This window comes from Cnephaeus nilssonii, assembly GCF_951640355.1.
Source record: "Cnephaeus nilssonii genome assembly, chromosome: 1".
Lineage (NCBI taxonomy): Eukaryota > Metazoa > Chordata > Mammalia > Chiroptera > Vespertilionidae > Cnephaeus > Cnephaeus nilssonii.
This window is the reverse complement of record NC_137072.1, coordinates 92305886-92331846: the sequence shown is the minus strand read 5'-3', so window position 1 is coordinate 92331846 and position 25961 is coordinate 92305886. Positions and strand designations below refer to the sequence as shown.

General features: G+C 38.0%; 1 protein-coding gene across 3 annotated transcripts; it reads left to right on the top strand.

Annotated features, from left to right (window-relative positions):
- The first annotated feature begins 2609 nt into the window (after window positions 1-2609).
- Window positions 2610-20655, top strand: TMEM33 (transmembrane protein 33). 3 transcript variants are annotated; one of them, XM_079773599.1, is made up of 9 exons: window positions 2610-2764; window positions 2941-3020; window positions 7012-7106; window positions 7773-7960; window positions 8656-8723; window positions 10191-10324; window positions 12080-12163; window positions 14410-14530; window positions 15394-20654. In XM_079773599.1, exons 2-9 carry the CDS (start codon window positions 2976-2978, stop codon window positions 15397-15399), a joined length of 741 nt encoding a protein of 246 aa, XP_079629725.1. In that variant the 5' UTR covers window positions 2610-2764; window positions 2941-2975; the 3' UTR covers window positions 15400-20654. The 3 variants fall into 3 exon arrangements, with proteins under 3 accessions (XP_079629725.1, XP_079629724.1, XP_079629723.1); XM_079773598.1 differs by having other exon boundaries at window positions 14410-14571; XM_079773597.1 differs by having other exon boundaries at window positions 14410-20655.
- Window positions 20656-25961: the final 5306 nt, after the last annotated feature.

Here is a 25961-nt window from a genome sequence, read left to right as displayed (position 1 = left end):
GGTGCAGGCAGCCAGGTGAATGAAGGTCTATTGCACGAATCTTTGTGCAAAGGGGCTGCTAGTATATATATAAAATACTAGAGGCCTGGTGCATGAATTCATGCATGGGTGGGGTCTGGCCAGCCTGGCCAGAGGGAGGGGACATGGGCAGTTGGCCGGCCTGCCTACTGGTCGAACTCCTGGTCGAGGGGACAATTCGAATATTAGCCTTTTATTATATAGGATATACACTGAGTGGCCAGATTATTATGCGTTCAGAGATCATAATAATCTGGCCACTCAGTGTATATTTGATAAGTTATCTCACTACTGTTAAAAGATAACCCAAGACATATTAAAATTTTAAGTTTAATATGCAAAAATTAATTAAAATCAGGTAGTGCCAAATCAAAAGTGGTTAGAAGCACTCCACTGACAGGAGCTAGAGAAAAGACTTTTATAGGGAAACGGCAGAAGCAAAGCAATGGAATTATTTGATAGGCTATACTTTAAATATTTGCTTTATTTGAAAAAGACTAGTTGTCTGTGGTTGGTTGTCCTTAAGTTTTGCCTTCTTAACCTTAAGACATGTATAGGCTTGTGTTTTGGATGGCTAAAGTATTAGAACTACCTTGGTCTAATGGCTTCCATATTTAATTAATTTAACATTACCAAACAGACTGATAAAGGAAGAAAGTAAATAAATATACTTGGGGGGTGGAGGAGACAAATTTCAATTGTTAAAAATAAAAAGGACCAAATATCATCTATTCATGATACTTCTTGATAATCACTGCATTCAATAGTTAACACTAACCACTAAAAGCTCTTACAGAAACCAATGTCTTGGCAAAGTGGCTTCAACTTCTACGATAATTACGATGTATTTTATACTGTTCCTAAATCGCCTGAAACACTGTCTTGGAATCCATATCAGCATCTACAGCCTGGGGGAATATACAGAAATGGAGAAAATATAGTCTGCCTGTTACATACTTATGCTCTAAGGAGAGATAACAGAAGAAAATCTAGCTGTTACTAAAAATGAGTGCTATTTGTAAGAATAACTATAGCACAATTTGATAAATTGTTAACCCTTATTTTCATCCATTAAAAACAAGTTATTTCTCCTTTGAAACCTTTCTAGAACCTCCATTGTAGGCCTATATCTGTGGTGCTTTTTAGTCTATCTTCAGCACATCTGAGAATGCAGAAGAAGCAAAGAGAATGAAGTGGGGAGTGGCATGAGATGCCAGGGTCTGGCTAAGACGCAGTTAGAATAATATGATTAAGGTGATTCACTCAGCAAAAATGAAGTCAAACTATTAAAAAGAGTTTTAATGGGGAGTATCATCTTTCATAAATCAAGAAAGCAAACCATGAACCATTTGGAAAGCCACCTGGTTTGTGTCCCCTTTTCATTTATCTTAATTTAGCAGCTTCACGGAGCATGGCCTGGCAGTTCAGTGTGAGGTCTAAGGTTGTGGAACAGAGTGTTCCTCCACCTTTCCCTCATACATAAACTTAGGTTGTCCCCTCAACCCCCCCAGCTTTGAAAGGGAAAGGAAAATTTTCAACTCATAACAAAAGACTAGCATCAAAACATAATTTTAACATTTAAGTATACATTTTTAAAGTTCTAACAAACCAATAATAATGGAGAGTAATAAAAGGCAAAGCTTGGATGGCCTCTTCAAGTCATCTTTCTTCTTCTCTGCCCCCACAACATTGCCTCCGTTTAGATTTCATCACTTCTCTCCTATATGTATGTAATGGCCTCCCAATTGATCTCTGGGCTTTTAGTTTGCCCTGCTGTGATCATCTTCTATCCGGTTGCCAGAATGACTTAAATCTCACGCTGTCACATTTCTGCTTAAAATTGTACCTGGATTGCAAGGTTAAATTCAGATTGTCTCCTTAGCACAGCTGCATGACTCTGTAGCTCAAGTCTTTCCTAATCTCCCTCACTGGCACCTTCATTCTGGCCATACTCAACTAACCACCTGACTCCTGTTTGTTTCTTCATGCATTTTGTTGCTGTCTGGAATCCCCTTCCCCAAGTAGCCAACTTTGCCTGCCCCTCAAAACTTAGGGCCAGTATTACCTTTTCCAGGAAACCTTTCCAGATTCCTTCAGACCTAGGAACCCCTCCTAAGTGCTCCCTGTGATTAACTAGGCTTCTGCTGGTATTACACAGCACTGTGTGTGATTTCGGTTTACTTGTCTGTCTCCCCTGCAGTCTGCAATACTCATCTTTTTATCTTCAATCTATGCCAAGCTTCGGGCCTGTCACATAGCAGCCGCCTTAAGTGCCTGTTGAGAGAATTCATTTCAGAAGTAGAACCAGGGGCTGAATGAGCCCCTGGAGGAAAACAGCAAAGAAGACGTTGCTGAGCCTCCTATATTAGGGAGTAAAGAGATTTCGTGGCCTGGCAATGGCAGAGGGCGGGGGGGGGGGGGGGGGGGGGGGGCATCTGTGAGCTGGAGAAGAGAAAAAAGTTGTTTCACCGGCCTCGACTTTTTAGCTTACTGGGCCAATAGGCGTGCAGGGCAGGTGAAGCCAAAACCAGAAAAACTACATTTCCCATTATGCCCCGGGGCCCCGCTCCGGGTTTCCCCTCTTCAGCACCGCCTCTTCCTCGCGGAAGTGAAAGGAGCACTTCCGATCCCGGCAATAACCCCGCGCCGGCGGCGTTAGGTCAGCCCTGTTGGGCCTTGCTCCGAAGCTCCGCCTTCGCTCAGGTCTTTCTAGAAACCCAGCTTTGCTCTCGGCGGTGCCGGACAGGTATTTCGCGGCCGCTACGGGTGTCCCCGGGGTAGTCCGCCGCACTGGTGCCGGGGGGAACTTTTCTCTATGGAGGGAGTTGGAGTTCTCGCGGGGGCGCTCCTGGCTTGTGGCACCGGCAGAAAAGCCGGTTACGGGGGCCGGGGCTCCGCGCTGACATTTGTTTCTTTTCCTAGTTGCAGCGTCCCAGACGCGCGCGCGTGTGCCCTCCATGGCGGATACGACCCCGAACGGCCCCCAAGGGGCGGGCGCAGTGGTGAGTGAGCCGGCCAGGTGATCTGGCTTGATGTGCAAGCGTTGGGAAGGAGCAGGAAGTGTTGCCGGTAGGGTCCGAGGCGCTCCAGAAGCTCTTGGCTTTCAGGACTGGGGTTAGTGATTGGGGTAGGGTTGAGGGTGGGGCAGAGGGGGATCGTGATCGAAGATGGAAGGCACCTACACGTTTCTTTTTCCGAAGCGACATTTGGCTGGTTGCCGGGCCAGCCTGGAGCAGGTGGCCCACACCTGTATGCCGTGGAAGCTGGGCCTTCTTGCCTCTCGCACCCCTCGGTCTCTATCCTAGGTCCCAAGGTTGAAGATGCCACGTGAGATCGTGCCAGGACACGCCTCATTCTGCACACTCGTGCTGGCAGAGAATGTTTCTGCTCAGTTTATGCCATTATCTCTAGTGTGTGTGTGTGTGTGTGTGTGTGTGTATATACGTGTGTATACACATATACATATACATATATATATACATATATATATATACACACACACACACACACACTCTTTTTTCTTTATTTTGCAGACCCTTTTCAGAGTTAGTTGCATACATCGTGATGGCTAACCCATAACTAATTTCGTATTCTTCATGACTACAATGCAATCATCACTGCAGTTTTTGCAGTTAAATTTCGGAAATTTAACATTGATTCATGTTATAACCTAATATTCAGTCCATATCCAGACCCGTTGTTGTGCAGAATACTCCTCAAATTGGAGTTGTCTGAGAAGTGATACTCTGTCCTTCTCAGCACATTATATATATCAGGACGCATTTTATGTTGATTTATCCCATCATCTGAGATACTAAGTTTGATTATCTGGTTAGGGTGGTATCCACCAGATTCTCCATTGTAAAGATATCTTCTTTTTTGCCTTTGTAATTAAAAAGTAGTCTGTGAGCCCTGGCCTGGGTGGCTCGGTTGATTGGGCATCATCCATGGGTTCACCGTCAATTCCCAGTCAGGGCACTTATCTCAGTTATGGGCTCCATCCCTGGTAGGGGGTATGCAAGGTAGTCAATTGATGTTACACTCTCACATCGTTGTTTCTCTCTTTCCCTCTCCTGTCCTCTTCTTCTGAAAATCAATGAATATATATATATATATATATATATATATATATATATATATATTTTAAAGTCTATGACAGTAGTTTGACACTGTGTGAATAGTTTTTCACCTTAATAGTTTTTCACTCAAAGATTCAGTAATATTTTTTGCCTGAACTATTTATAACATGATTGGGCAGTTCACTCTTAAAATTTAGACCAGTGGTTGGCAAACTCATTAGTCAACAGAGCCAGATATCAACAGTACAACAATTGAAATTTCTTTTGAGAGCCAAATTTTTTAAACTTAAACTTCTTCTAATGCCACTTCAAAATAGACTCGCCCAGGCCGTGGTATTTTGTGGAAGAGCCACACTCAAGGGGCCAAAGAGCCGCATGTGGCTCGCGAGCCGCAGTTTGCCGACCACGGATTTAGACCAATACACCTTTTAAAATCTTTTTTGTTGTGTGATAAAGCTACACACACATAAAAATGTACAAAATGTAATGTATAGCTCAATGATTTATCACAAAGTGAACACCCTAAACACAAATAGGTTTTAAGAAAGTGTTCTAAAATTAGAACATTTGTAGAATCTGAATGTTAGTATAGAAACAGCATAGTGATCTAGATTCATCCTTTCACTTGGCTACTGATGATCATTTAAACTTAAAGGTGTCAACAATATAGTTGTATAGAATAAACTAGAGGCATATTTCCAAAGTTACCAGCATACTGTTAAAAAGACATGCAATAAAACATCCTTGAATTTTAAAATATACTAGCATTTTTTTCCAAAAGTTTTTTACTATATCTTCTTGCAAAAGATAATTATATTAGATTAGAGGCCTGGTTCATGAATTTGTGCACGAGTGGGGTCCCTCAGCCTGACCTGTGGGATCGGGCTGAAACTGGTTCTCTGACATCCCCTGAGGGGTCCCAGATTGGGAGAGGGCAAAGGCCAGGCCAAGGGACCCCACTGGTGCACGATCAGGGCCAGGGAGAGACCGGGGAGGTTGGCCAGCCTGGGAGGGACTGCAGGAGGGCTCCAGGATGTGTGGAGCCAGTCTCGCTTAGACCTGATCAGCCAGACCCAGCAGCAAGCTAACCTACCAGTTGGAGCATCTGCCCCCTGGTGGTCAGTGCACCTCATAGTGAGCAGTTGAGCAGCCTTAGCATATCATTAGCATATTACACTTTGATTGGTTGAATGAACAACCTGTTTCAGACTCCAGGTTAAGATGCATTAGTGAGTTTTGAAATCAGTTTAGTGGGAACACTTTAAGTCTTTTTTTTTTTTTTTTTAATGTTTTTATTGATTTCAGAGAGTAAGGGAGAGGGAAATGGAAACATCAGTGATAGAGAATCATTGATCGGCTGCCTCCTGCACGCCCCCTACTGGGGATCTAGCTTGCAACTCCAGGCATGTACCCTGAGTGGGAATCAAACCATGACCTCCCCGTTCATGGGTTGACACGCAACCACTGAGCCACACCGACTGGGCAACAGTTAATTTTTAAAACATTACCTAGAAATCAAAATACCAAAATCTATCACACATAGTATGGGTAAGTATTGTTTTGTGAAACTTTTGTTTATATATTCACACATTTGTGCTGGATCTTGATGTAAAAATTATTTATGTAGGTCCTATCAAAAATTTGAAAGCCACTTTAGAATTTGAATATAAGTTGATTTTTGAATGTAAAAAGATATTTTAAGTTATTGGTGATGGACACATCTATTGGCAAAAAGCAGTAAAGGAACAGAATGAGAAGAAAACAGAAGAAAATGGTATATACAAGTTTAATCGAGGGCCAGTGAAACCAGGGTAAGACTTGTGGGGGAGCTTCCTGGGGATGAGCAAGTTATAAAATCGAAGAGGCAGATGCTGTTTAACACCAGACAGCCATATTTTGAGCACCTAGAGCCGGGGTCAGCAAACTGTGGCTCACGAGCCACATGCGGATCTTTGGCCCCTTGAGTGTGGCTCTTCCACAAAATACCACGGCCTGGGCGAGTCTATTTTGAAGAAGTGGCGTTAGAAGAAGTTTAAGTTTAAAAAATTTGGCTTTCAAAAGAAACTTCAATCGTTGTACTGTTGATATTTGGCTCTGTTGACTAATGAGTTTGCCGACTACTGACCTAGAGTATGTCGTGCCCTTGTGTGTACATGGGCAAATCACCCTCCAGCTGAGTTCAGTAGTGAGTTACTGTTAGCATGGTTTTACATTTCTACTTTGTAGGGTTTACTTAATCCAAACTGGCTTTGTATACTACCTTTTTATTCAGATCTGAGACCTACCTATTTCAGTTTGAGATTTTTGTAAGAATAGGCATTCTGGTTCTCTTGAGAGCAGTTCTTATTTAACAGTCTTAAAATAGATGAAGTCAGTTTTACAAGTATAGAAGGAATACAGACAACTGTAATTAAATCTCTGAACAAATTTTTCTTTCCTGATTAGTCTTTTTTAAATCAGTTTTAGAGAGAAAGGGAGAGGGAGAGAGAAATATCGATGGGAGAGCGAGACATCAATTGGCTGCCTACTATGTACCCCCCTATGAGGATTGAGCCCACAACCAGGGCATGTGCCCTGACCATGGGGAATCGAACCAGCCACCTCTTGGTGCATGGATCAATGCTCAGCCACTGAGCCACACTGGTGAGGCTCCTGATTAGACTATTTTTTTATATGTCTACTGGTATTTTCCTATTTAAGTACTTCCTGTGCTTTCCACATCAAAACAGTAGGGTGTTTGGACTTGTTAGGTGAAGTGATTGCTTTAAGAGTTTTCACCTAATGATCTTAAAAAAACAATGTATTATTACAGAATTGTTCAAACATTTTGAATAGGAATAAAACTACATAATTTTCATCTTTAAAAACATTTTGCAGCCTTAGCTTACTACAATATTTTTCTTTTTAAATTCAGCAATTCATGATGACCAATAAACTGGACACAGCAATGTGGCTTTCTCGCCTGTTCACAGTGTACTGTTCTGCTTTATTCGTTCTGCCTCTTCTTGGGTATGTATTATATCTATTTCTGCCTTTGTTATTCAGTTCAGTCAGTTTTTATGAAATATCTTTTAAGTGCAAGACTTGCTAAACTGCAAGGGATTCAGGGACAAATAAAAGACAAGTCTTTAAGGTACTAATAACCTAATGTTACTAACAAGAGGAATATATTACGTGCTATGTGGAAACTGACATCACATTGAAATCTGAGAGAAAACAGATGTGTGGAAATGAGTTTATATTTTTTTGCATTTTTTACTTAACAGGAAAAATGGCTGCTTTGTAAAATTCAATTGGGCATATATATGAAATGATGCTTCTAATGATTCTAGTAAATTCTAAAAAGATATTTTTATTGATTTCAGAGAGGGAAAGAAAGATAGAAACATCAATGGTGAGAGAGAATCATCAATCTGCTGCCTCCTGTGCACGCGTGCGCGCACACACACACACGTTGGGGATCGAGTCTGAAACCCGGACATGTGCCCTGATGGGGACTTGAACCATAACCTCTTGGTTCATAGGTCGCCACTGAGCCACACCAGTGTAATTTTTTTCTGCTTATAATTAAGTAATAGATTTAGCTGTTGTGCAATTATGATGCAATTCACAAAGGAGGAAGAGGCATGGTAGTTGTTTATGTCTCATGATAACCTCTCCTCTGGTAATTTGCAGGTTGCATGAAGCAGCAAGCTTTTATCAACGCGCTTTGCTGGCAAATGCTCTTACCAGTGCTCTGAGGCTGCACCAAAGATTACCGCACTTCCAGTTAAGCAGAGCATTCCTGGCCCAAGCTTTGCTAGAGGACAGCTGCCACTACCTGCTGTATTCACTCATCTTTGTCAATTCCTACCCTGTTACAAGTATCCTTTGTACCTTTTGACAATGGAATTGCCCATTGCTATGGACAGAGTAGAAAATATAGTCACTGGATAATCTCTGGAGCTAATGAAAATTAAAGAACTCATCTGGAATTTGTATGTTTACACATTCAAAAGTGTTGTGGGATGATAATAGGTATTCTAAAAAATGGGGAAGGGATAAAGAAGGGGGTGGGCTGTTTAGTCTGGAAAGAACTAGGTTAACCCATAGGTTTCTTTACTATAGGACCTTTGAAATGCTAATGTACTTTGTGAGACTAAAAGTTACTAGTGTTTTCTAAACTTACTTGTTTTAATTGTTATTTTCCTCCTGTGGATCATCTCTCAGGAAAGTGATTTGTGCTTTGAGAAGTGAGAAGTGCTGCTCTTAAGAGTTTTTGAATAATTTATACAACTATACATAATGGAAGCACAATAAAATATATCTTTTAAGACTAAATGCTGCCTTTTTAGATAATAAGTCTTAAAGGGAATAGGAGGAAAGTGAAATTATTTGAGCACCTATTTCGCCATTATATATGAATTTGACATATTTAATCCTTGTAACACTGAAAAAAATTGTCATTGAACTCATTTTAGCAGATGCCATTTCAGATGTGAATATTTGGACATAATACATAGCCTATTTTGCAAAGTACTTGATAAATTTAAAATGTTTCCTTAATTGTTTTCTTCAGTGAGTATTTTCCCAGTCTTGTTATTCTCTTTGCTTCATGCTGCCACATACACAAAAAAGGTTCTTGATGTAAGTAAAACTATGCAGGGTTGTTTTGTTTGTTTGTTTTCTTTCTTTTTTACTCCTGACATGAGTTTGAGCTAGTTGACATGAATTTGTACCGGGAACCAATTCCAGCATGTAATAATTACAAGAGCTTCACCAAAAAGTTGGTGAAGCTTGGGCAGCTCAACAAGGGTGAGCCACAAATGTAGTTTACCTGTTGGAAACGGCACTTCCTCCAAACCTGAATAGGATAATTGTTAACTGCCAGACAGCTCAGGGCATTTTATTGCCTCCTGTTGGCCAAACACCTCAACAGCTGTAGGCTATTCCCCAAACTGACAATGCTTCTGTACTCTACCCTTTGAAGTGTATATGTCCACCTTGCCTTAGGACAAATTGTGTTTAATAAGTACCATGGGGTCCTTAGACGAGAGAGTCTTTAGTTCCTTCAGCTGAAGCTCCTCTGACCCCCAGTGCCTTTCAAAATTATCTTTCGTCTCCAGACTCTTGAATCATCTACCCGCAGCCCCTTTCTCCAGAATGCTGAACCCTTTGTAAGGCTGGGACAAGAACCCCGGCATTATGGCGCCCGAACAGGGATCAACCTTTTTGATTTTTTAGTTAAACAATTTGAACACTAAGACATTTTGGCTTTTGTCACAAAAAGCTCCTCTAATCCTTACAAACTTATCCTAAATTATTTAATGATTTGAAAGTTTTAAGTTTGGAATATTTTATTTACATTTCATAATACAGTATATTTTGTAGATAAAATAGTGCATTTAAAATTATCCCTTAGTTGCCAGAGGAGTTTCTGAAGTTGAAATAGATCTCTTCATTATTTAAAGGAATTGAATCTTTTAGGTTTGATAAGTTGTTAGAGAGCTGTTCTGTCAGTATTAAATTCTAACATATCAGTCAAGTAGAGTGTACTGAATTTCTTTTATTCTAATGTTCTGAACTGCTACTTTACTAAAATTTCTTATCCTGGGGTTGGAACATTAAGCCTAACATAAGTGTGCTAGGCAGATTGACTGCATATGCACTGAAGTTTGAATGAAAATATCAAAATTTGCCTTGTGTTGGCCTTTTTCTTTATCCCTATTGTTCTTTGGTCACAGCAGTAATTGGACTCGGTGATTTCTACCTTTAGTTAGCTAAGGAGTCACAGATACTTTAACTGTATTACTGGATAGTCAGGTTTTGTTATGGTTGGAGAGAAATAACCATCATTTTTCTAATCTTAAGAAATGTAAAGGACTTGTATTAAAGTTGTTTTTATTTTTAAATTTTCAAGTACATAAAATATAATAAAGCAAGAAAATACACTAACTTTTGTCCTTAAGTAGTTTCTTATTTTATATCATCATTTCCAAATATTTGTCTTTTGCTTGTATGGCCTGTTGAATATGCTATTTATCTAAAGAAAGAAAATAATAGAGTGATCAGAAATGCTTTGTTATTTCTAATGTTTGTTTTCTTCTGTTTTAGGCAAAGGGTTCAAATAGTTTACCTCTGCTGAGATCCATCTTGGATAAATTAAGCACTAATCAACAGAATATTCTGAAATTCATTGCTTGTAATGAAATACTCTTGATGCCTGCTACAGTTTTTATGCTCTTTAGGTAAGAATGAAAATACATTTGTTTTAGGAGGTTGATGACTAAGTGACTGTAATAAATATATTAACTCAAATTTTATCCTGCTTCAATCTGTTGAAGTAGATCCTGATAATGTAGAGCTAGATGGATCTTAGCAATTATCTTTTCACTTTATAGTGGAGAACCTGAGACATTAAAGTAAACCTGGGAACATGTCTTATTTATCATTCTTTGTCATTTATCATTTAACATTTGGAAAGTTAATTTCAGAATAACTACATTTGAAAGAATCTTGGGAAGTCTAGTACATTCTATTATTAAGTTGATTTTTCTTTATACTAGAGAAAAATCTGGAATTGTTACCTATTGTTCTTCTAATTAATTATGGTCTAGAATTAACTGTTGCTTACTACCACCTCAGTAGTTTGTATCTTAATTGTAGAAGTAAGGCGAGGGAGGGAGGGAGGGAGGGAGGGAGGGAGGGAGGGAGGGAGGGAGGGAGGGAGGGAGGGAGGGAGGGAGGGAGGGAGGGAGGGATAATACATGACTAAAGAAAGTCTTCCTTTTAAAATTTAAGAAAAGTAGAGCATTGATCACTCCATCAATATTCTTGCGTTTAAGTCAGGATTATTGCTTTTTCAGTTTTTACTTTCACAAGTATTGGGACAGTACATTTGACTATGAATCCTAGTAGCAATACTGTCCTCTCCTTCCCAGATATATGGAGTTTGATAGTGTACATGTATGCTGTCTTTAAAAACACGCAGATGGGTATAAAATGTATATTATTATATTGTGGGTAAAGGGTTTTGTTTATTTTTTATATTACATCAAAAGTATCATAATGCATCAGTTGTCTGCATCTTGCCTTCTTCACTCATACAGTGTATTTTTGTGACCTATTTATGTTGTCATACAGAGTTCTTATTTGTGGCTGTGTAGTGTTCCATCATGTTAGCATGGAACATTTTATTATGCATTCCCTTATTCATAGACATTTGTTTCCAACTATTTACTTTTCCAAATATTGATGCATTAAACATGTTTTTATTTGCCTGCTTATACTTTTCTCTCAGTGTTATCTCTAACATAGATACCTAAATTGATTTTGCTGAGTCTAAGCTGGATGCATTTTATATTTAATAGACCATGGTTTATGAAGTATTTTAATGTTCATTGCCTGAGGTTTTTATGTACCTGACAGTTATTCCTTTCTTTAACACTCTCTTTTCAAGGTAGTAAGAGTTTTATAGATTTCCTCACAAAGGCATCTGTTCCATTCTTTTTAGTTATGTTTTCCCCTGGAAAAAAAACAGAATCACCACATATTACTTAAGTTGTTGGGTCCCAAATAGATAGTATAACCTAAATAAAGTTCTGGAACGATATAATGGATTTAGATACGATAGGTATTACTATGACCATCTATATATATAAAAGCCTAAGCAACCATCTGACCGGTTGCCCGGTAGCTATGACACACAATGACCACCAGGGGGCAGACGCTCCAACCAGTAGAGGAGGGAGCCCGATTCCTTGTGGAATTGGCATGGGTTAGGTTGCTGCTGGGGCACTGTTGGCCCCAAATCTGCTTCACCCGCACCCCGAATTGTGAGAGGGTGCAGGCCAGGCTGAGGGACTCACTGGTGCATGAATCCATGCACCGGGCCTCTAGTTTGATTAATAAAGACATCCTCCAATTAAATTGCCTTTAAGTTTTGAGAGTATATATATGAATTAATGATGTATACTTATTACCTCTGTATTTGTTTCTTTTAGCGGTCAAGGAAGTTTGCTCCAGCCTTTTATATACTATAGATTTCTTACTCTCCGATACTCTTCTCGAAGAAATCCATATTGTCGGTAAGCTGGAGATTAGTTCAAATTTGTTTTATTTTTTAAGAGTGTTGTTAAATACAGTATTTGTAATGTTTTAAGTTATTTTGCTTTATATATATATATATATATTTTTTTAATTGATTTCAGAGAGGGAGAGATAGAAACATCAATGATGAGAGAGAATCATTGATTGGCTGCCTCCTGCACATCCAATGTGGAGAGGAGACTAAGCCCAAAACCTGGGCATGTGCCCTGACCAGGAATTGACCATGATATCCTGGTTCATCATAGCTCAAAGCTCAACCACTGAGCCATGCTGGCCAGGCTAAGTTAGTTCAGTTTTATGTTAGAATTTACAAGCAAACAATGTTTTTATACATTTAAGTTCTAGGCTTTAGAACTGTCTAGGGTTGGTGAGAAGGTGGTTGTATTTCCTTTTTTTAAAAAAATAAACTTCTATTGATTTCAGAGAGGAAGGGAGAGTGAAAGAGACATCAAACATCAATGAGAGAGCATCATTGATTGGCTGCCTCCTGCACACCCCACACTGGGGCCCGAGCCCACAACCCAGCATGTGCCCCAAACAGTAATCCAACTGTGACCTCCTGGTTCATAGGTTGATGTTCAACCACTGAGCCATGCCGGCCGGGTGGTGGTGGTTGTATTTCTTTTCAAAAACTGAGATTGGCCCTAGCTGGTGTAGCTCAGTGATTGGGCATTTTCCCATGCACCAAAAGGTTTCTGCTTCCATTCTGGGTCAGGGCAAGGCCTGTGTTGTGGGCTCCATCTTTGTTAGGGGGCATGCTGGAGGCAGCCGATTGGTGTTTTGCTCACACATGGATATTTCCAAATTTCCTTCTTGTCTTTGTGCAAGGGCATGTTACATCCCCCCCTCTTTTTTTTTTAAATATTTTTATTGATTTCAGAGAGGAAGGGAGAGGGAAAGAGAGATGGAAACATCAATGATGAGAGAGAATCATTGATTGGCTGCCTCCTGCACCTCCCCCAATGGGGATCAAGCCCGCAACCCAGGCACGTGCCCTTGACCGGAATCGAACCTGGGACCCCTTAGTCCTCAGGCTGACGCTCTATCCACTGAGCCAAACCAGCTAGGGACCCCCCCTTTTTTTTTTTTTAATCCTCACCTGAGGATATGCTTTCATTGATTTGTTTGTTTTGAGAGAGAGAGAGAGAAAGGGAGAGAAAGGAGAAACATTGATCAGTTGTCTCCCATATGTACCATGACCAGGGATTGAACCCACAACCTTTTAGTGTATAGGACAATGCTCTTAAGTAGCTGAGCCACCTGGCCAGGGCTCCTTTTTTATTTGTTATTTTAAGCAGTACATTATTGCTTTTTCCTAACCATAAAAATAACATGGAAGATACAGAAAAGTAGAGCAGGAGTTGTCTTTATACAGGATGAGTCAGCACATAAGTTGAAAATTATTACCTTTGATGATCAATTACAGTACAAGATACATGATATTGTGTCTGCTAGCCTGTACTATATATGTGTGATGTGTACCGTGTATAATAAAGAGTACTTTGTGGGCAGCGAGCGCAATTAAGGCAAAGTCGAGTCTTCAACCTGTTTTGGGCACAAACATGCAACATAAGTGGAACATGAGAGTCGGGGCAGAGAGTGGCAGGAGATGAAGAAGAAAATTTGATTGAGACCAGATTCTGGAGGGCATTAGATGTTAAGGAATTGGGCTTTAGTCTGAAGGAAGACAAGTGCCAGTTTGATCAGTGTAATGATCCAACTGGGAAGTAATATCCATTGAGCATCTTCTGTGTTATCTCATTTAAACTTCACTACAACTCCATAAAGTGCCTATTCCTATTTTTCAGATGAAAGCTCTAGGAAACAGTATGTTTATTTAAGGAAATGGTAGGTGGGATTGCCCATGTTATATAATTTTCACTTTCTTGTTCTCTTTTTTAGAACTAGTTGAATTTGCCTAAGTTAAATGTGAAAATGATACGATTCTACTGTAAAGATATAAATCATCCCTAATCTCAGCCCTCAGAGGTAGCCATTTATTAAATGCTTTTGTTAAATGAACTTTTCTCCCCAGAAGGACAGGTGTTGATTTGAGAATTTTATTTTGTGTTTTCTAGGGAAAACTGTTGGCAATACATTTTAGTTATTTCTTTTACTTCTTCAAATTCTTTAATGGCTGTGGGAAAGTCTGTCATCAGCATTTGCTTTGCATTGTGTTGCTTTTTCCCTTGTGTTTCTGAAAGAAAACTATTTTATCTTGCAGGACCTTGTTTAATGAATTGAGGATTATTGTTGAACATATAATAATGAAACCTGCTTGCCCTCTGTTTGTGAGAAGACTTTGTCTCCAGAGCATTGCCTTTATAAGCAGATTGGCACCAACAGTTGCGTAGTTTAATATCCAGCTAAGTTATATATGATATAAGTAAGCATTATTAGCAACTGGTACTTCTGCCAGGGGTTGTGAATTCCAGGTGTGAAACTGACCTCAATCCAACTTACATAATTTACATAAATGCATCTTAACGGAAAAATAATATTTTCCTGGCATGCTAAATCAAGCCTTTATAAAAAAAAAGTTTCCAAGAAAATTCTGTGTTGTGTTGTTAATGGTTAAGGAAGTTTGTATTTTTGTAATAAATGTATCACATTTTTTTTTTAGATGCTACTGTGCCTTTATCATGTACATTTATTTCTCTTGTGAAAATAGTTCTAAAATTTATTTCAACCTAATTGGTAATCTGAATTTATTTATATCTGGCATTAGTTCATTATGGTAAATTTACATATGTGAATTCAGTATATTTTGAGACAGTATTCTTTTGCCATTTATGAATTTTGGTTGATGATTTTAACTAAAGCATTTCCCCCTGTATTTAGTTTCAAATTGTTATTAAATTGATTTTGTGCTGCTTTGTTAGGACAGATTTATTTGGATGTGCCATTATAAGAGGAGTTCTGTATGTGTCTTACACTATGACCTTCTAAAATTTTATTTCCATAATTCTGTGGATTTGAGTATTTTTTAAAAGGCTCACCTATAAGCTTACTAGCCTATTAAGTAAATATTTGGAATTACCTAACCATTTTACATCAGAGAGCAGTAGTCCTACAACTTTCCTTTCAGACCCATTGAGTAAGATTTCTCAGACAGAAAATCCTTCTTTTACAGTGTAGACACATTATTAGTATAGTTTTAGAATTGCCTAGATCAGATTCTTGACTACCAACTTTCTCTGTTTCTTAGGCTTGAATTTTCATGGACAGTTGCAGCAGTGCAGGTACCTTTTGAAAAGAATATAACTGAAGATCATATGACTGATACTTAGTGTCTGTTCTGAAATAATAATGAAGACTATCCTGTAGTTTATATACCCAGAAAATCTTATTGAAAGGTTAAACGGAAAGGTTTATAGGTAAGGTGATTGATTGGGAATGGTGCCTGAGGAGGCATTTTGGGAGAATAGTGTACATTTCAGTTTCATGCTGGATAAATAAAATTGGGGCAATTGGATGTATTATGCAACTGTGATTTGAGTTGTGTAATATGTTAAATCCTACTTGTTGAGCTTCTATCAACTCTATAAAATTTATTTTGATCTTTGTTGTTACATGATTGGAAATGTCTAAAATGTTGCAAAAATTTTAGTACAGAATAATGTAATGGTTTTTGTAACCAATTTTCTTCTGTCTGCATGTAATATGGATTCTTCAAATACATTTATTGGTAATTTATTAGTAACATCAGGTTTTTGTTGTTCAACTTTCAGATCTATAGGAATGTGACATCTACTTGATAGCTCAACCATAACCAGCTCTTTTTGTAATATTTTTCTACTAAGTTAGAGAAGCAGCCTCATAATATACAGTTGATTTTGTGTATGTACATGTTTGTGGCTCATTATCACTATATATGTAATCTGATGATTTCAAGAACTAAATTTTCTAGAGCAATAAAGTGACTATAATGTTAAGTGAACAGTATATTATTGATTTCTAATGTCTTTTTAAAAATTACGTCTTGAATTAAATCAAGAAATTTTGGCAGTGAAGGCATATTTATTTTTAAGTTTAGGTTTTTTATGTTTTGTTTTTTGCAATTTTTTAAATCTTGAGATAATTTTAGATTTATAGAGGAGTTGCAAAAATAATACAGTTCCTATATATCCTTTACCCTTATGTTAACATCTTATATAACTATACATTTATCAAAATTATGGCATTAACCCTGGATAATATTGTTAACTAAAGTATAGAACCTATTCAGATTTCACCAGTTTTTACATTTGTTAATATTCTTTTTGCTCTGTTTTTACCATGATTATTATGGTTTACTTTTAATGCCCTTTAAGTGTGTCTCTGTTTTGAGTTTTTCTTTTTTATTCTTTTTATTGTTGAGGGTATTACAGATGTTCCCCATTTTGTCCTCTTTTGCCCCCGAGTTTTTCTTTTGAAAATTACTGTTGGTCAAAAAGATTTTCTAAGGAAAAGAATTCATGTTGATTTTAACAAAAAGAATATGAACATTTATACCTAAAAGGCTTTCTATCAAAAACAGGATTGTATTTCTGACATGCTCATGTTTGACTTAAAAGGAGGCTTGATTTATAAATAAAACATTTCTATACTCATGCCAAAGTAAATTTTACAATTTGAACATTGCCAGATGTTCAGTTTGCATGAATTTGTAGTCAGAAATTCTATGGTATAAAAACGTACAATAATGGCATCTGAAATTATAGTGCAACGTATACCTAGCGAATCAAAATTAAGGAAACACAATAGCAGTATATAGAATGAATGCAGTAGGAAAAATAGCAGCATAGCTGAACTTATTTCTACTAACAGGATTTTTAAAAGTTGATTTAACATCCAAAATATCGAATTCTTTAAGAGGTGTTACAGTGCTGCTGTTTTTCTAGCACTTTTAGATATCACACTCTCTCAGACAGGTGGAAGCATCTTACAAAACCTGCTTTATCTAGCAGCAAGTCTTCATTCCAAAGAGAAATTTCTAAATAACAAATTGTATTTAAAGTTACTTGGAATAAAATTAGCAAGGTAGATGCTTCTGGAAGTAAGCAAGAATAAAAGCTAGCTTTTTAAATTTTTTTTAAAATTTAGATATTTAAGAACCTCCCTTAAAGGGAAAATCAAGGCATGTTAATATTAGACCAGAAGTTATTAAAGATTTATGAGGTCTTGTATAACTAAGAATTATAAAGCTGTCAGAATACTTCCTTTCTTCCTAAAAGTCAGGATCACAAATTCAGATTAGGTTTGTAAGTTTAGGACATAAATGTTATTCATCTGGAAAAATAAAATGAGTATATATGTAATAAGACAAGTAAAACTGGTTTAGTTTTTTAAAGTTTGCTATCAGAATGAATGATATTAATTTTGAGAGATTATGGGACTTTTTATTAATATAGTTATTCTAAAGCTTCTTCCTTGCCCAAATCCCCTTAAAGATCTGCTAACATCAACGCTATTACCCAGATGTAGATTAACTTCGCTACCTATTTTGTCCAAAACCTCAAGGGAGAAAATAATTACAGACAGGTAATTACAGATCAGTAGGTGGCACTCTCCTCAAGTACCCTACCAGTTTCACATGCCCTGTTGGAAGGTTAAAAGCCACTAAAAGGGCCGAGACAGCCATAAAACTAAGGATCTTAATTCCACGACCTTTTAAAATACATTACTCAATATTCAACCAGTATTTAGCAAGCATTTATTCTGAATACAATTGTAAAATGTTCAAAAGCTGAAAGAAGTATCCTGCTAATACCTGCTTTCTAGGTAAACAGTAAAATAGGCCACAGTTATGAGTGGTATATTCAGATCATGGTCTCTCTCTTTTTTTTAAATTTCATTTTAAGTTTCTACATCACCTAAACACATCAATTATAAAATTGTTCTTTCTCCTTCATTTTCAGGTGTGTAGAATAAATAAAATTTTTCCATGGTCATTTTGTAGGTACACAAGGTATAGACAGTTCAATCTCTTAAAATTTAAACTTCCATAGAAATACAAATGCATATTGAAATTTTTGGATATTGTATCAGGAATGGTACCTAGCCCTAGCTGATGTGGCTCACTGGATAGAGCGTGGGCCTGCGGACTGAAGGGTCCCGGGTTCGATTCCAGTCAAGGGCACATGCCTGGGTTGCAGACTCGATCCCCAGTGGGAGGCATGCAGAAGGCAGCCAATCAATGTTCTGTCTCATCATTGATGTTTCTATCTCTCCCTCTCACTTCCTCTCTGAAATCAATAAAAATATATTTTAAAAAATTTTTTTTAAAGAAAAGGAATGGTACCTAGACTTGTAAATTCTGTTTGAGTTTCAGAGACAATTAGTTCCTCTTAACACCTCATTGGAATTTCTCTAGGATTAGGAGAATTCTACAGAGGCTTAATGATAGTGTAGCTCAACAGATAGTATACAAAAACATGTTCATATATCCAGGGGTTATTTTCAGAGATTGTTTTAATGAGCATTCCTCTTATGATATTCTAGGTGGGACGTTGTTATGGGATCTGAAATTAAGGATAAGAAAGGAGCTGTTAAAATTTGGGGAGGTGACTTGGTGAACACAATACAATATACAGATGATATATTATAGAATTGTACACCTGAAACCTATATAATTTTATTAACCAGTGTCACTCGAATAAACTCAACTTAAAGAACTTGGGCCGGGAGGTTTCCTGATAGTTGTAGTTATTCTAGGACATATTTACCTCCTAAGGTGACATTCAAGTGGGTTCTTAAAAGAAACACATTCCTGTGTGAGGGATTAACTCGAAGTAGTCTTTCTCTATTTGTGTAGTGCAAATAGGAAAACTGACCTGCATTGACTTTTAGATGATGTGAGAAGAGAATAAAGTACAGTATTTTTTAAAATCTAAAGTAGATTATTTTTCTTAGAAAGTGATGGTAAAAAATTATTGATGGATATCTTTGCAGGAATCTAAAAATTAGCTCATATTCCAGGAGAAAAGGGCCCCAAAATCATTTCACTTTTTCCTTCCTAGCCTTCTGAAGCTACTTTTTTGATGTGTTCAGTATTTTTTAAACATTTTTTTCTTGATTTATGACAGTTTAGCTCCAAACATGGACTATATTTTTATAACTTTAAAATAAAACAGTTGCTTTTGACATGAATTTTTGCATACATACATAAGTTAAGACCAGATGGGCAAAGTCTTGGGCAGGTAACATTTGTGATGTGTTATATTGGAAGAAATGTTAAAGGGTCTCAAAGATTAGAGTAAAAAAAAAAAAAAAACTGCTTGATTTATAAATGCATTACTTCTGGTGCTCTATATAATGGGATATATTGAACTAAAAATTTGTATAAATGATATGTCAGCATTTCTTAGTAACTTCTCGAATCCATTTTTAATATCTAATATTGTACAGGTTGGGGAGTTATACTTTTCAGGCCAATACTATCCAGACTATATAAATTTATAAAATAAATTGAAAAATTCTTCACTCCCTGGTATTCAAGACCAAAGCACATAAATGCTAATGTAGGGCTCAGAGGGGAAATATATTTCTCCTGAATATTTGAGAAAATGTGAAGTCCCTTCAGGAAAATCTAATAAACATAATAATCATAGCCTGCTGACACTAAGGAAAAAGGACCTCATTTGCTCTTTCTTTTATTCAGCGATTTACTGGTCCCTACTGATTTCCAAATTGGATCACTGTAGTAAATTATCTATGCTGGTACCTGTGAAAGTAAGCCCTGGGATCCACATTTGTTTTGTGTTCTGCTTAAATCAGCAAGAATGATAAATTTGCTGGTGTGGAATTGGAAGTGTCAAGGGCTTTCTCTGGTGATTGAGCAAAATAATGTCTCCACTTGTAATTTATTGTGCCCCCTTTTCACTGTATGTTCTTTGTATGTCTAATATTTATTTCAGTACAAATTAAATTGTTGTTCCTTCATCTGTATTGTTATATCTAAGATTTTATTGATGTAAAAATCAAATTGTATAATAAAAACCTCTCTGGATTTAAGCAGATTTGAAAATGTTATGTTGCAGAAAACATTTACAGTTAGAATTCAGCTTTCTGTTGTGCTTCATTGCTTTACTGTTAGGATAAGGTGAATTTGAACATTTCTGTTGTCCTCAGTTCATCACAAATAATAGAAATGGTATAATTTTGTGGTCTAATATGAAACTGGAAAAAAATTACAGTGGATCTCTCAGTGGCTTGCCTGCTTCCTTCTGTACTTTTTTTGTTAGTGAAATTTACAGCCTACTGTAAAAGGTTTTTAACCATAAAATGATTCACAATATACAATACATCCAAAGTCTTAAGTCAATACAGGACGACACAATGTATTTTCCTTGTAGGTGTTTATAGTTGGCAGATATTTATTTTCTGTGGAAATTTTTAACGTGTACTAAGCAAAACACAGTACAAGCAAGTTAAACAAATCTTTGTCCATTTAGAGATCATAATGTAAGAGGCATTATGGAAATCAGTTGTGTAAAGACCATTCTGATAGTTGAATAAATACTAAATTAGTACATGAATTATCCACATAAGGGGAAAAGAGTATTAGGAAAATTGATTTCCTAAAGATTTAATGGTGAAGAGTCTTCCCTAAGAGTCTTATACATTGTTGATTCATATGTTCTTCCCTTTATTGTGTGGGAATACATGGAGCTGTTTTATAACATAATTCTGTGCTTTGAGAAGGGAGGGGTCATCTCATTCCTCAAGGCTGGCTGATAGGAGAGACTCCTCAAAGAAGTGGCCCACTGAGATCCTTGAGAGTTGTCAGTCTAAGCAGGTGATTTGTCAACAAAGTGCTTTGTAAAAGTTATTATGGTGAGTTAGGAACTTACATAAAAATAGAATGTATAATGAACCTCCCTTCTATTACCCAGCCTTAACCAGTCCTGCAACCCTGCCTTATCCTCACCTGTGTTCACTTTCCCTTCTGATTTAAGTAATTTCACACCACTTAGTAAAATTTTCATTATGTGCCTCAAATAAAAATCCCTTTTTAGTATCAATAGAAAAAAATAATTAACAGGTTTTTTTAGAATGGATGACTAGAAGTGACTAAGAATAATGCCCTGATGTGAAAAAAGACTTCCACAATTTTATAACAAGCATGAGATGAAGGGAGAGGGAAATTCTGCTATTTTTCAGAAAAAGACTTTTCTCCCTATATTTGTGCCCTCAGAGAAAGACAGAGGCCACCATCCTCTTGGCAAGAGGATAGATTTTTGCCTTCCCACACTATACTACCCTCCCGTAAAGGAGATAGTTGAAAACATGGAAGTGTGGGATTTTGGTGGTCTTACCAGAACCAGTGGGGCAGGTAAGTTCTCCAAAGAAAGGGAGTACTGCTACCCATAGAAGGGGATAAGTAATTTGGCACTGTGACACTAGATTAAGAAAGGGATTTCAGGTGGGAGAAGGCATAGAGGGGATAAACGGTGATGGGAAAAAAAATGTTCTAAGCTAATATTAGAACCATTGTTCTTGTTAAATTTCCTTGTAAATAGTTCCAAGTAATTAAATTGTGAGATTTAGGTCAGTTTACTCCCAATTTTATTTTTAAATTTATATCCTTTAAAAAATACCCAGTAGTTTGTGGTTTTGTTTTTGGTTGTTTTTTTCGTGTGGTTTTTTTTTTCATTACATTCTTCAAATTTGGAGCTCTACAAACGTTATTACTTACAGTCCCAAAAGTAATAGGACAATTCATTTAAGTAACAAATCAAAATCCCTGAAGACAAAAGAATGAAATTTGCAGTGATCCAGAATAAAGTGGATATATCTTTTTTTCAACTCATAAAAGATACAGTTATATAAACAGGCTTCTCCAATCTGAAATAACAATCTTTGACACTGAATTATCAGGTTCATGTTTCATAGTTCAATTTAGTAAAAGCATAATCTTTTCAAATGTTTATAAATTACATTTTTGTTCCTTTACCTAAAAGGCTAAACTTCATTTTTGGACTTGTACTATTGGGCATATTTTGAATTAGTGTGGGGTTTTTTTAGGTCAACTTTATTTTTATTTATCCTCACTGGAGGATATGTTTTCATTGATTTTTAATGAAAAGGGGAAGGAGAGAGAAAAATATCAATTGGTTGCAACCTATGTATATGCCCTGATCAGGAATCAAACCTTCAACCTTTCAGTGTATGGGATGACACTCCAACCAACTGAGCCAACCAGGCAAGGCTTGAATTAGTGTTTTTTATATGAACTTTATAGTTCCCTTAACTGAGGACAATCCTCAATTTCAAAATAAAAACAGGACATTTCTTTTTTATATATATACTAGAGGCCCGGTGCACAAAATTCATGCACGGGGGGTGGGGTGTCCCTCACCCAGCTTGCACCCTCTCCAATCTGGGACCCCTCGAGGGATGTCCAACTGCCCTCTCACAATCCAGGACTGCTGGCTCCCAACTGCTTGCCTGCCTGCCTTCCTGATTGCCCCTAACTGCTTCTGCCTGCCAGCCTGATCACCCCCTAACCACTCCCCTGCCAGCCTGATTGATGCCTAACTGCTCCCCTGCCAGCCTGATTGTCCCTAACTGCCCTCCCCTGCAGGCCTGGTCCCTCCCAACTGCCCTCCCCTGCTGGCCTAATCACCCACAACTGCCCTCCCTTGCAGGCCTGGTCCCTCCCAACTGCCCTTCCCTGCTGGCCATCTTGTGGCGGCCATCTTGTGTTCACATGGGGGCAGCGATCTTGTGTGTTGGAGTGATGGTCAATTTGCATATTACTCTTTTATTAGATAGGATATTTTTATTGTTTTCAGAGAGGGAGAGGGAAGAGATAGAAACATCAATGATGAGAGAGAACCATTGATCAGCTGCCTCCTGCATGCCCCCCACTGGGGACCGAGCCCACAACCCATGCATGTGCCCCCGACCAGAATCGAACCTGGGACCCCTCAGTCCACAGGCCGACGCTCTTATCCACTGAGTCAAACCAGCTAGGGCAGAATATTTCTTACAAAAATATTGGAACAATGTTTAGAAAAATATTTTAATTTGGGCCCTTCTATATTTTCAGTTATATGAATATATTTCTGGGAATAAAATATATTTCAAAGTGAACAGTAATTAAACACCCTAATAAACCTACCAGAGGGATTTTTTTTTTTTTTTTGCCTTTTTAATATTGTGGTAAAGTCAAAGGATATGTAAGGCTTATTACAACTTTATGTTCATTATGCTCAAAAGGTTTTGTGGAAGTTATAGTTAACTATGCATATTTATATAGTACTAATGTGCTTTCAAGAGCATCATAATCTTTTAACCCTTTGACATTAAAATGTACAAATAACCTTGAAGCAGGTTTATAAAGTCTTTCTTTGTCTATTTTCTATATACTATTATCAGATTCTCAGATTTTAAGACATTAGAATCTTATCTATATATATAAAAGCCTAAGTGACCAGGTGACCAGTCGACCAGTCGCTATGACACGCACTGACCACCAGGGGGCAGTCAACTTGGACAGATGAAAAGAGAAACAGGTGATTGAGTCTATGAAAGATCGCAAGCAGGTGGGGTCGAGCTGCAGTTCGCATTGGGAGGCCAGGCCATCAGCCCAAATTCCGCTGCTCCCAAGGGACGGCTCCAGAGGTGCAACACCCCCGACCCCTGTAAACCCCTCCGGCCGCATCCTCCCCGGGCAGCCAGGACCAAGGGACGGAGGGAGGGAAAAAAGAGACCACCAACTCTGTACCTAGCTCCCACGTCCTCCTATCAGACCGGAGCCACCCCATGACTTGCAGGACAGTTCGTGAAGCGGGCGGCCTTGCCACACAACTACGGCGACTCCCCGGTCTGCCCCGGGCACCCCTCAGGCACTCACCCCACTTCTCCGAGCTTCAGTCTGCACCCCTAGCAAAGCTGTGGGAGCTCCACCCTAGGGACCCACTTCTCCATAGCTGGGTGTGGCAGACCAAGAGATGCGAGGGGCAGTGGGGGAAGACGGGGGTTGAGGGGGGGGCAGACGCTCACCTGACCTGGATGAGTGGAACTGGGATGAGCGGGAGCAGCTCCTCCCTGGCTGCCTGCCGCTTTGCACACCACTACATCCCTTGGGGGAAGTTGGATGCCGGTTTCAGCCCGATCCCCGCAGGCCACGCTGAGGGACCCCACTGGTGCACAAATCCTTGCACCAGGCCTCTAGTTTTAATTATAAACAAACTGCCCCCTGGTGGCAACTTTTCTGCAAAATAATCCTAGTGCCTCTCATTTTGCATGTAATAAGAACCATAGGGGTGGGGAGGAAAGAAACATTGCTTGGCTCTTAATTTTATTTCCAGTTGGTTTTTACATTAAATACCTAACCAAGGTTATAAGGGGCTTATTATGATTTCAACCTTTAATGTTAAAAAAGTTTTTAGACAGTTATCATTGGCTAATACTTACTATTTGTTTTCAACATGCCTAAGTAAGCTAATATTTTTTCCCATTACATTTATGACAAGTATGCAGACTTTTTGTCTGTATTTTAAGACTGAGAAACCCAAATTCCACAGATGAGTCAGTGGGAATTCCTGACTGATAATTCCTGACATAAATCATTACAGAGTACAACCCTCATTCAGGCCAGGTTCACTGAGGATGCATTTTAGAGTCTAAGTGACAGTCTTAGGAAACAGCAGTCTCTGTGGATGTTCTTTGGTGTACCATCCTAATGGGTACTCATACAATCAGCTCATTCTTTTTTAAAATTTGTAGAATAAATGATTCAATACTTAGGAGATGCCTCTATCATATTTGCTGTTTGTCCAATCTCAGAAGGTCATCGTAGACATTTACATGTCTTCCAAGTTTTGAGCAAAGAAGGACAAGCGGAGATACTCTTCTGTAAATGAACATTTTTTGGTTATCAGTATTGGTTGTCTTATAAATGGATGTAACTACCATGCCAAGAAAAAAAGTACTGCATAACCATTTACACCAAATATTCCAATTCTTTCATTGAGTTAGCACATTATCATTCACAGACATCAGAACTTAACACTGGTTATTTTAATGTCATTTCTGTATAATATATGGTTGGGTTTTGTTTTGATTGGCTTTTTCCATCCCATTTCCCCCCAATACCGCCTACCATTTTGAAATTTATACACACTTGCTACTGTATTGTTGTTTTCATTAAACTTTAGAAATCTGAACATGCATACTTAATAAAGTTTGAGGTTAAAAAGATTTACAGTTGCTTCTGCCAGATGCCTGGAGCACTACCAAACTGGGAACACTTTAAATTTTTAGCTCTGGATATTATTTTTCTGTATAGGAAGTATAAATTTGGGGCACAATATTATGAATACTGGCTTTTGGTTATGACTTCTCAGGGGAGATTTTTCTTCACTGCACCTGGCACACAGGTAGAAAAAGGCAAATTTCCTAGTTGTCTCATTTGACTTCAAATACAGTGGTTATGCAAATGTCTCCTATTAGATTTTCCTCCTTGGGTGGTCCTTTTTTAATATATATATATAATTTACATATATATATATATATATATATATATATATATATATATATATATACACACACACAGATATATGATATTTTTTTAATTTATTTCAGAGAGGACTGGAGAGGGGGAGAGAGAGATGGAAACATCAGTGATGAGAGAGAATAATCAATTGGCTGCCTCCTGCATACCTCTCACTGGGAATTGAGCCTGCAAGTGCCCTGATCAAACGAACTCCTGGTTTCATGGGTTGATGCTCAACCACTGAGCCACACCAGTTGGGCTGGGCCTTCTTTATCTCCTGCATTCAGTGT

Bases quoted from the DNA above. Each gene is read 5' to 3' on its own strand.
- TMEM33 (XM_079773597.1), top strand. From the start codon at position 2,976: ATGGCGGATACGACCCCGAACGGCCCCCAAGGGGCGGGCGCAGTG. The intron at 10,325-12,079 runs GTAAGAATGAAA...TGTTTCTTTTAG, and splicing joins ACAGTTTTTATGCTCTTTAG to CGGTCAAGGAAGTTTGCTCC. The intron at 12,164-14,409 runs GTAAGCTGGAGA...TTTATCTTGCAG, and splicing joins CGAAGAAATCCATATTGTCG to GACCTTGTTTAATGAATTGA.